Source organism: Centroberyx gerrardi, chromosome 18 (assembly GCF_048128805.1).
Source record: "Centroberyx gerrardi isolate f3 chromosome 18, fCenGer3.hap1.cur.20231027, whole genome shotgun sequence".
Classification (NCBI taxonomy): Eukaryota; Metazoa; Chordata; class Actinopteri; order Beryciformes; family Berycidae; genus Centroberyx; species Centroberyx gerrardi.
Window position 1 is genome coordinate 7,215,582 of NC_136014.1, and position 11,919 is coordinate 7,227,500.

Below are 11,919 nucleotides of genomic sequence, written 5' to 3' on the forward strand. Positions count from 1 at the left end.
GCGCAGAGTAGCTTTGTGCCGCTTGATTTCCAAAATAAAACAGCATCCACCAAACAACTTCTTTTGCTACGGGGTCCGTTTTCTTATTTCCGACACCGCGGCAGCAGAGATGCATCGGTACTTATGACTTGCAAAGTCAGACGTAGGAGCTTACGCGGAGCACCTGAAGGCACCATACGGTATCCTGTGTTAGTGCTACCTTTTTCATATCAAGGACCCCTAATTTAGGCCACATTTGAGCCACAGACCCCCCATTTGATGAAATTTTGTCCCGGACCCAAAACTGAGAATGTTTTCATTGTTAGATATGATTTTGTAAATGAAATAATGCTGAAGTTTAACAATTCATCAATTTGGTGGGGACCCCCTGGAACCCCCTCAAGGAACCCTGGTGGACCCCACGTTGAGAACCACTGCTCTAGGCTACTGTCGTCATGTATGAAAATCCCATGAGGATGGTATCAGAGATACTGGAACCAGCACTGCAAATACAGCAAATAATAACTGATTGCTTCAGTGCCTGTCTGCCTGCTTTATATAGCAAAGCACAGCTCTGTGACTCACTGTCTGTGGGATCCATCTATTTTTGTTGTCCGCTGACCGGATTATTAAACATTATTCCAAAACAATGTAAGGTTCCTCAAAGGTCCCCAGAGGGTTTTAATGATCTATGAAGCATCTGATGTACCCCACATTTCGAGTTTCAAAGTTTATTCTAACTTGTTCATTTTTCCTCCAGTGAACACAACACCCATTGTTCCCAGTAACTGTCAGTCATAGAGGAAGCGTAATTCGATTATTGATCTAAACCCATTGTTTCCGGTGAGTGGACAAACGTGCGACTGTGCAATTCACACATCTCCTAAACTAACTGCAAATAGTGAGAAGAGTTGAATATTTATTTTGGTCTTCAAACAAATGACTTTGCGGTAAAGTGCACCTGCACGATCAAGCATTAAACTGAACCCTTATTAGGAGAGACACAAAATGGCTGTGGCGAAAATGGCCACAGATGGGAGCGGTGACATCGAGACAAAAAGCAAAGGATTTTTACAGTCTAATAGCGCACAGATGGACTCGCCCTGAACTCTCCCTGCTTCACTCAATAAAATTCATTAAGACTGGGAGCGACAGAGAGAGAGAGAGAGAGGGGTAGACAGAGAGAGAGAGAGAGAGAGAGAGGGAGAGAGTTGTTGTGTTTTAATAATTCCTGGTGGTCTTTTGTCATTCTTACAGGATCAATAGCGGCCCTCCGTCCCCCAGACGCGAGCAGCCGATCAGCACTGTAGGAGAGCAATAGATCAGGCTGATTAATCAATAACCATTTAGCTGGGTGGAGAGGGGAAACAACTACAGAACAATGAACTATCAAATAGACATTAATACCCTCTGTCAGCCGGGCTACCTGCCTTTGTGCTTGTGCGACAGTTTATCTGTCTGTTTATCTGTCTGCCTGTCTAGCAGCCTTTGTGGGTGTCTATCTGTTAATCTGTCTACCTGCCTGTCTGCCTGTCTGTCTGTCTGTCTGTCTGTCTGTCTGTCTGTTGTCGTCCACACCGCGGGTGTTAATAAAGATTTTCACAAACAAGCGCCATCTGTACGTCTGCATCCGCTGCCATCTCTCCGTCTCTCTTTTCCATCTCTCCCCCTTTCTCTTTTTTACAGGTAGAGTTTTTTATTCTCACTCTTAAACACAGCTGGCAGTCAGTGGGCCGCTCTGACATTACACCACCCACTAGCACAGCTGTTTGATACACACACACACACACACACGCACACACACTCCAGATGGTGTACTATCTACTATCTACTCACTGTTTTAGTTAAATGATAAAACAAAAGTATCATTTAGCTCAAATGATGAGTTTCATAGAGGAAACTGTGATGTGTTGTGGAACTTTTAGTCGCGTCGGCTTAAAGCGCCACTCGTCGTTTTTGGCGCCCCCTGCTGAGACACTGACGCCCCACTAGTGGCTTTCTTTATGTGATGATTTACTGGATTGTAGATGATGATTTCCCTCTTAAAGTGATCAGTTGAGATGTCTGACAGTACTGTAACTGCCAAAGAAGAGGTTTACATGTATACTGAGGCAGAAAAAAAGCCTATTACTATTATTCTCTACAAGTCAAACTCTTCAAGAACATGATGAGAGTACACCCACACCAGATACAAATGTATTTATGCTTTATTTATCTATACTTACTGTATTCCTAAAACAATACCCTTAGACTGTACCATAAGTGTTTACTTACGCTGGCAGTTTTTAGCAGTGATGGCGTCTCCGTAGTAACCCTCGGCACAGCTGCTGCAAGCCGCGCCCCCATAACCTTGGCGACAGCGCAGACACTGGCCCGTGATCGGATCGCAGCTGCCGGGCGTGGCTAGGTCCAGGTTGCCGTGGCAATCACAGGGTCGGCAGGAGCCGCCGGGCACGCCGGGCTGGCCGTAGTAACCGTTGGCACATCTAGGGGGCAGCACAAAGTGTCAGTAATACCATTCACATCAGCTTTTACGTTAAAATACTACAGGGAAATACTGTTCACATCACCTTCACGCTTGTAAATACTACAACAAAGTACTATTCTTCAAATACAAGATTACTTAACAAGCAATAAAGGCCTTCTAGCTGTACTTGATGGAAACTATCAGCATGGTTGGAACATGTTTTTAACCAATCAGACTGCTTAGTTGTTGTATAACACATCACAGACACACACACACACTCTATAGACAACCACTAATACACAGACAATACACACAAAGAGATAGAGGGCAACAGACCCCAACCACACATCAATATGAAATGAACGTTTTTCAAAATGAGCTTTTAATAGAGATTAAAAAATGCCATTCTAATGTCCTCAGGCAGTTTATTCCGAAGCGCTAATTTACAAAAGCCTGCTCACCTTTAGCTTTTAGTGGAGTGAAATATTCAAACAGCTGAAATACATTAATACAGCGGATGAAAGAAAATTCCGGCAAAGGCACAAAATTAATTTCGAACACGAGTGTCATGCCAGTTATCTGTCTGGCAGATAGATAAGATTGACAGACTTGTGCCAGAGCGGCGTGGCTAATGAACACACACACACACACACACACCCACGCACACAGGCAAGTGCGGTGCTAGTCTGAGGAGGAGATGAGAGCAAGTGTAGAGCACATTTCAATAAGGCTTATTAAAGTCACTCAAAGAACCTTACACAAATGCACACACACACACACACACACACACACACAATATCAGTGTTCCCCTACAAAGCCATTTTTTATCTGCTAATCCTCTCTCTCTTTCCGAGTCTCACATACAACCCCCTCTCCCTCTCCCCCCACCCCATCTCTCTGTCTCTCTCTCTCTCTCTCTCACACACACACACACACACACACACACACACACACAGTCCCACAGGTTGTCTCAGCGTGATCCAGATATCCACGCGTCCCACTGTTGGGAGGCGTTTCTTATCTGCTCATACATGTTATCTGTAGGAACATGTTATCTGCCTCTCTCTCTCTGTCTCTCTCTCATCCGGTCTCTCTCTCTCTCTCTCTCTCTCCTCACTCTAACATGCAAATGTTGCTAATTGATGTTGTGTGATGTCGTCATATGAGAGAAAGAATCGCAGAATCAGAAATGGCATATAGACGTAAAGGCAGAAAGACACGGAATTGGGAGTTTTGGGGGAGATCGTGACAAAAAGTAGTGAAACAATCTTTATGGGAAATGTATACAATTAACAGATGAGGAGAAACATATTTAAAGCCGCATAATTTTGCACATTCACGGCCACACATGGCAGCGGAGGTAACTGTTTGAATTTTACACCCAGAAAAATTGAAAAAGCTTTTGTGTGGGAAAAAGTTTTGATACTTCCATAACTGGAAGGAAAGGGGTAAGGATGGGGAATGTGGGTGGTGGGTGGTGATACATGCGGGTATGTGTATATGATTTATTATCGTTACACCCAGTAAAGAAATGACATAAAAACTCAAAAATTTGTTTTTGATTTTGTGTACAAAATTGGAAATGTCACAAATCTTGCTTTGAATGTACTGCAGAGAATTAACACTGTACTAGTTCAACTTTTCTGTGGTATAATAACTATTTGAATTTTTAAAACCTTGAAGGACTTTGTTACCCAGAAATCATGTACAGTAGCATATCCTCAGTAAACTGCGCACTCCTCTGACCTAAATGTCTTGTTCTCGGTGTCTGGAGGAGGGGGAGGTGATGAAGAAGTTCAACTATCACTGGTGAGTCCAGCTTTCTCTGGACAGAGCGCTCACTCGCTGCTGTTTAGGAGACAGTTTGTATTTTGCTCTTTCCTGCCAGTGACCCCGCCTGACACCAGAATTTCATTCGGGCAAACGGGATGAATTTACGCCGTCTCAGTTAGAAGGGACGGGACGCTCTTCTCCGCTTTGCGATTTAAGCTGATAAGACGGCCGGATTTTTACATCAAAATCTCGCCTGTAGTGCAGCTTTAAACATTATGGAAGTAATGTACGAGGGAGGAGAGCCGGAGAGCCGCGTTTCTCCGCCTGTCTGTCGTCTCGCCTGGCGCCAACTCCCCATTTATAAAACTAAAAATAAAAGAACATAACGTTTCTGTTCCCACCTCTCTCTCTCTCTCTCTCCGTCCCTCTCTCTCTCTCTCTCTCGGGCTTCTCTTAAACTCTGATGGTTTTTACCAGGTGTCTGATCCCCTCCCTCCGCACACTCTTGACCCTCCACTATAAATACCTTTACTTCCTCTAGAGTCCCTTTAAAATAGGAAGCACACACACACACAGAAAACAACCAAGCATAGAAGAGGACAGGACAAGACAGGACGGTACAGAACACAACAGACAACAGAATAGAATAAAATACAATAGAATAGAGTAGAATATTAGTCCCACAGCAAATTCGTCTTACACACACACACTTACCTATGAATCTATCACATGCACACACACTCCTATCATTCTCCTCCCATCAAGAATCCAGACTGCTGCCAATACAATTCTCCACTTGACTTGGAGATTTTACTTGTAGCACCACACACACACACACACACACACACACACACACACACACACACACACACATGCGCATACACTCCAATATACACACCAAGCTAATAAACCAGTTCTATTGAGTACCAAGGAGGGTCAGTGGTAATAATGGCTGGCTGCTCTTGACTCTCTCTCTCTCTCTCCCTCGCTCCATCTCTCTCGCTCTCTCCTTTCTTTTCCCTCCTCTCTAAATTCAATTCTCCTTTCACTGCGAAGACCTTTCCTCCCTCTTCACCCCTCTCCCTCTACTCTCCTCTTTCTCTCCCCCTCTTCTCTTCTGTCGCTCTCTCTCTTCCTCTCCTCTTTCAACTCAATTCCCCTTTCAGTCTGAAGAGCGTTATTTCGGTTTAGGCCTGTTTTATTTGGCTTCGGTGGCTCTTGTCACGACAGCGCTCTGAGGTTAATATATTTGCGGCGTCGGGGCTTCCTCTTATTATTAATCAAATGAAATAGTCTGAAAAGCGAAAAATAAAAAGCACGGATCGGTGTGGCAGTTCGCCGTTCTGTGCGTCCTTGTCCTCGTTGGAGGGTCACAACAGGCGTTTGTAATTTTTGCCTCCCTGCACAATGCCAATCAAAACAGGCTTTTTTTCATCATCTATTCCACTTATTCTTCATCGACACCCACACTTCAACAACACACACACACATACATACACAAATTCACACCAAGTTTAGAATTTTTGTCTGTTATTTTCCTTGTTCAGACACAATATAACACTTGCTTTCCATTGACACTCTGATCTTCCACTGACACCACAACAACAAAATAAAACTTAGACATATTATATATTATAAACTTCACGTGAAGCCTTTGCATTTTCAACTTCAGTCTGTTGTTATTCTTCGCAACACAATACCACACTTTCTTTCCACTGATATTATTGGTTAACACCTACATGAGGGTTAGATGTAGGTTTTTGAACGCCCATTCAGATTAGTGTTAGTTTAGTGTTGAAGATCTTTAAATTTGACCATTCTCTTGACAAAAAATTCCCCAAAATGTTAAGAAAATTTGGAAATATGCAATCAATCAAACTGCATCATATCCATCATATCATAAGTCTAATAAAGTGTGTAAAATATCATTATATTTAATTAAAGGCCAATATCAGACCCTTACACTGGTCTAACTCTACATTGTAGAGTTAAATTACAATGGCCCACCAAAACACAACAAATGGAAAGGGACATTTTAGTGATTTCGCCCACAGCATTCACACAGGGTAGCTGTCATTTCATAGTGTCGCTGATTTAAGTCACAGCATTAACGAAGCTTTCAGTGTTTCAGCTACCTGTCTATGGGCAGGAACTTGAAAAGCTGCCTAAAACAGAATCACTCAGCATTGAGTGGATAGACTATTAGCATGGAGGAAATAGAGTAGCTTATGTTGTTAAAGCCCATAATGCAGACGAATTGGCACATTACAATTAATTACCACTAACAACAACAGCACTATAGATAATGAAGTGTAATGGCAGGTAGTGTGTAGCAGGTATCAATTAGGCTAATAGAACAGGAATCAACCAACTGCTGATTACCTCCTTAACACTGTCATTAGTAATAGAATATTATTTTAGATGGATTTCACTTCCTACAGAGTCAATACAGAAACCAAGAGTCATAGGCCTCCATCTCTCTCTCTCTCTCTCTCTCCTTCGCAGGCCTTCTTCTCTCCCTGACTTCCAGCATATGGCATCAGAACAACACACACACATGAACATAAACATATACACATATACATACACACATACATATATGCACAAACACACACACACACACACACTGTACTCCCGTTAAATCAAACAAACTCTGTCATCTCCACTGAGAACAAGCAGCTCTGATCAACTGCAGCAGCCTTCTGATCATCTGTCTCTGTGGAGCTCTATTCCATATGCTGCAACATTAAAACACACACTTACTCACACACACACACACACACAGCGACCTCACTAATGGACAGACATGGAAGTACAGTCGGAAGAATTTCTATTAAGTGCGGGGTGGAGGGAGTGGAGAGGAGTGGCTGGGTAAAAAAGATGTGATTTTTCACTCCTGTAGATCCTATGTGTGACAGAAAGAGTTAAAAAAAAAAAACATGAACTGGCAATGAGTCAGTTAGTCTTCCAGTGGCAACTGAGGTTTATAAAAAGCCTAACAGCCCGACAGAGAGATTCTGCGGCGGACAGCGTGGCGCGGCATGTGGACTATGCAGGGCAGCGAGCGAAGGCCCTGTGTCCACCGACACCTCTGTTTTAACTGGCAGCACACAGCAGACGCCTGGCTGGAGCGCTAGCTGTTCTAGCTGCTGTTACTAAGAGGCTACTGGAAACTTGTTTGAAGTGCAGCACTTTATCACTGAAGTTAAAGTGATTAGTTTTGCTACTCTCTGTCGCCGACTGATATAACACAATAGTGATTCAACCTACAGTATATCCAGTTCACACTCTGTGTCTGGCAGATCTTTCCTGGGAAAAATCCTCTGTTGCACAGGTAGTGATGCTGATGATGTTTTACGTTTCCGGTTTGTTTGGAATAAACAGAAGAAGAAGAACTGGGTAGTTAGCATGAGCAGTGATAGCCACCGTGGCTGAACAGACAAAGAGAAGAAACTCAAACTTCATCAACAGAAAATCCAAGGAAAAACACGCCGCAGTCCCGCCCACATTGTTTGATTGACAGGTGATCTCTGGGAAGTGCAGTGCAGAAACACCACATGCTCAGCTCACAGTGTTATTACAGATATATACAACATAATTTCCTTTCTATTGTAAAATGCAGCCAGCACTGTAAAGAGAGAGAGAGAGGTCTCTGCTGGACATGCAGGCTATTAATGGAGCAGTGTAAGGCACTGTTTCTTAAACTATGGCTCAGGACCCAAAGAGGGACACTGGTTTGTTTCTAGTGGGTCCCCACTAGTTAGGCTGATATATTGGGCTGATAGATAAGCGCTTTGCATTTTTAATGTGGCACATTTTGCCGCATTAAAAATTACCCCAACACTAACACCCCGGGTATGGAAAATTAATGGATGAATTATATAATTATAACTATGCATGAAAATGGTAGTTGGTATTGGTAGTTTCAATCCAAAACAATATCAATATTGGCCTTCAAAGAACAGTTCAACCCTCGTCCCCACATGACAAGAGTACTAGTGTGTTTCAGTAAACCTGGGGGGCTGAAAGACTAGATTTGCTCAGTTTGGGTCGCCACATGACAGCACTGTGAAGTTTTAACTTCTCATTAGTTCTGGGTTAGGAAAACTCACAAATGTGCTGCAGACAGACAAATTGATGGACAGTGAGACACACAGTACTTATCATCGGTTCATGAATTGCAGTTTCTGTTTTCATTTTGAATTGAGTATATTCAAAGTGATTTCTAAATGCTCAACTTTTCAGGTTTGAAAAGAAAAAAGGTTTTATTTTTATGATTAGTGGTCTTATGAGTTTTGAAATTATGCAGTGTGTTCTGAATGGCCATTTCCAGTAGCATCATGAAACATAAGGTACATAAGGGCACATGTCAAATTTTGATTTAAAATTAGTAGTTATAGAGATAGAAAATTGCAAAATAGAGTGAGTCTGAAAAGAACACACACACACACACACACACACACTCGCACAAATGGGAAAGCAGTACATTTAACACATAGGCACGCTTACAGTATAGTATGTGTGTACATGTTTTTATGTGTGTGTGTGTGTGTGTGTGTGTGTGTGTGTGTGTGTGTGTGTTACCTGTCACATCGCGGTCCTGTGTATCCAGTCTGACAACGGTCGCATAGCAACTCTCCCTCATCGCCTAGGTGACAGGTGGGGCTGAAGCTGTCGCGGTTGCCATGACGATGTTGTTGTTGTTGTTGTTGTTGTTGATTAGTTCGATAGTGTTGTCCCAGCGTAGAGAGAGGGAGGAGGAAGAGGAGGAAGAGGAGAGGAGAGAGACGAGTTAAGGCCATCGTTTGTCTCCACACACACGCCCCCGCACACACATACACACCTCCGGTCCTACACACACTTCTCACACCACAGGCTTACTGTCCTCTCAAGATAACACACACACACACTTCTGTCCTTCTAGACTCTAAACACAGGCACACACTCTTGAATCTGAAAACACCTCTTCCTCTCTACGACTCCACCCTGAACAAACTGAAAAAGAGGGAGAGGGGGGGGGGAGAGAGAGAGAGAGAGAGAGAGAGAGAGAGAGAGAGAGAAAGAGAGAGAGAGAGAGTCTCTTACCCTCGTTCCCTTGCCCTCCTACCTCCTCAAACTATAGATAGTTCTGCTGGCTCAGGTTCCAGGCCCCAGACAGGCTGACTAGCCGACTGACTGACTGGCTGACTGGCCGACTGACTGACCATCTAGCTGGCTGGCTGATTGACTTAATAACTGACTGGCTGGCTGACTAAATGGCTGATTTACTGACTGGTTGACTTAATGTCTTTCTGTAATGAAGAACTGGTGGCTTGCTGATTTGCTGACTGGCTGAATGTAAAGAAATGACTGCTGCTGTTAGTCAGTACTGTCACTTTTTTAGTCACAATAGGAATACAGTCAATTCAGCTGAGATCAATGTGTGGCTACAGGACAGCTGAAGTCTATCACGACTCATTGAATAACTGGCTAACAGAGTGGCTGGTTTACTGACTGGATGAATGATCGGGCAAAGCTGTATCCTGATATTTCAGCTTATGCCCCATTTCCACCTGGCAGAACAATCCCAACCCATTTGAAAGGAGAATGAGGCTTCAGCGAAGACACATTTAAGCCTGAGTGTAAATACAGAGTAACAGCACTACAGGACTAAACTGATTTCTATTGATTCCTGCGCAGCTGTGCATCGCCACCCCGCTCCCCCTGCTGAGGCTCATGCGGACATCACTCGGAGCTCAGACATTACTGTTAACTGTTACAGACTGACTGACTGACTGAGTGAGTGACTGGCAGGCTATTTTGGGGGGTTCTGGAAGGCAAGGGACCCTCAAGCTATTATTACAGCCGGGGTTAGAGAGAGGTAGAGAAGGGGAGAGGTGAGAGAGAGAGAGAGTTGTGTCTTTCTTTAGCTCCCTATTAGTGGCTCTGGGAGTTTTGGACATGACGTGTCATGACTGCATGGGAATTCTCAGCTGCTGCTGCCTGTGTGTGTGTGTGTGTGAGTGTGTGTGTGCGCGTGTGTGTGTGTGGGCGTGCGCCACACTAGTGTCTGTGCACCCAAGGTATAGCGTCTCTCTCTGGCTATTTGGGGAAACTACAAAGCCATGATCAGGAAGTGTATATGACCAATTTAACCAACAATTACGGCCAACAGTGTTATGTTCATAATGTTTCTACCTGTGTTGAGGGCATATTTACGTGCGATGATGACAGGATATGAGAGGAGAGGAGAGGAAGAGGAGAGGAGAGGAAGAGGGAGAGGAGAGGAGAGGAGAGGAGAGGCGAGGCGAGGCGAGGCGAGGAGAGGAGAGGAAGAGGGAGAGCAGAGGAGGAGAGAGGAGAGAGGAGAGAAGAGGCGAGGCGAGGAGAGGAAGAGGAGAGGAGAGGAGAGGAGAGGAAGAGGAGAGGAGAGGAAGAGGAGAGGAGAGGAGAGGAGAGGAGAGGAGAGGAGAGGGGAGGAGAAGCGAGGCGAGGCGAGGCGAGGCGAGGCGAGGAGAGGAGAGGAGAGGAGAGGAAGAGGGAGAGCAGAGGAGGAGAGAGGAGAGAGGAGAGAAGAGGCGAGGCGAGGCGAGGAGAGGAAGAGGAGAGGAGAGGAAGAGGAGAGGAGAGGAGAGGAGAGGAGAGGAAGAGGGGAGGAGAGGAGAGGAGAGGAGAGGAGAGGAGAGGGGAGGAGAGGAATCAAGCGACAGGTCAGAGAGAGAGAGAGATTGGGGTTACAGAGGCAGAGCTGCACTGAGGGGTCAGGAGTGATAGATTGAGGCTGTTGATTAAACTGTCCGGGACCGTAGCCGTGGCGGCCCCATCGTCGCGGCTACCTACTTGTTGCTGGGCAGAGTGAGCGGGCAGGCGCAGGGCCGACAGTCGGCGGCTGACCCACGGGTGGCGTTACCATAGTAACCAGGTAGGCAGCTGTCACAATGGGGGCCTGTGGTGTAGTGGGAACAGTCCTGGAGGAGACAGAGGTTAAAGGTCAGTGATGTCAGAGGGACACGTCAACTATTTGGCAAAAAAAGCTGTTTGATCAATTAACTGCGGTGCAATGAGAAGATTGGTAGCAGTCATTTGTTGAGTGTGTGTGTTGAGTATGTTGAGTCTTACAAAAGTGTTTTCCTTAAAATCAGTGAAAAGATCTGCCACCAGGATGAGATTTTCTTGCATTAAGTGACATTTTCTTGTGGCTAGACTTTTTATTGTCACATGCTTTCAAAAAAAATTCTTGAAAAAGGTGACACAGTATTGGAAACAAGTGGAATTATCTTGCCTTGTTGGCAGATTTTTTCACTTGTTTCAAGAAAAAACAAGATTTTAACACAAGATCAAATGTTGTTAAGGTTGAGATTTGTGTAAATGTTTTGTAGACAGTACAAGCTGACTTTGCATCATTTCCAAAGCAGTGTAGCGTACAAAATGCTGAACACACACAAGTAAATCTGCAATCTTTTCATCACAAACCTGATGATGATAATGATGAGGTTGATTAAAGAGCCAAAAGTTAGTTAATGTGTAGTTTCTTGGTTAGGATGTGAGTTAGAATGAAGAGCGTTCAGAGGAAAGAAAAACAAATAGCTAACAACAGACCTGCTCTATTCTAGTGTAACTTGATAGCATTACACTTTCCCTCCGTGAGAGGTTAAAGGTTGGAAAGGTTAAAGTTCAGTGTTAAGGTTAAGGGTTACAGTACAGGCTATGATTGTCTGAGA

General features: G+C 44.3%; 1 protein-coding gene across 1 annotated transcript in view; it reads right to left on the reverse strand.

The window, feature by feature from the left end:
* Positions 1–11,919, reverse strand: part of lama2 (laminin, alpha 2) — a 168,922-nt gene that overhangs the window by 89,289 nt on the left and 67,714 nt on the right. Inside the window, exons 19-21 of the mRNA XM_078290077.1 lie at positions 11,039–11,166; positions 8,804–8,890; positions 2,254–2,465 (exon numbers count right to left, since the gene is read on the reverse strand). Coding sequence (XP_078146203.1) covers positions 2,254–2,465; positions 8,804–8,890; positions 11,039–11,166 — 427 coding nt within the window. The remainder of the gene's footprint in view (positions 1–2,253; positions 2,466–8,803; positions 8,891–11,038; positions 11,167–11,919) is intronic.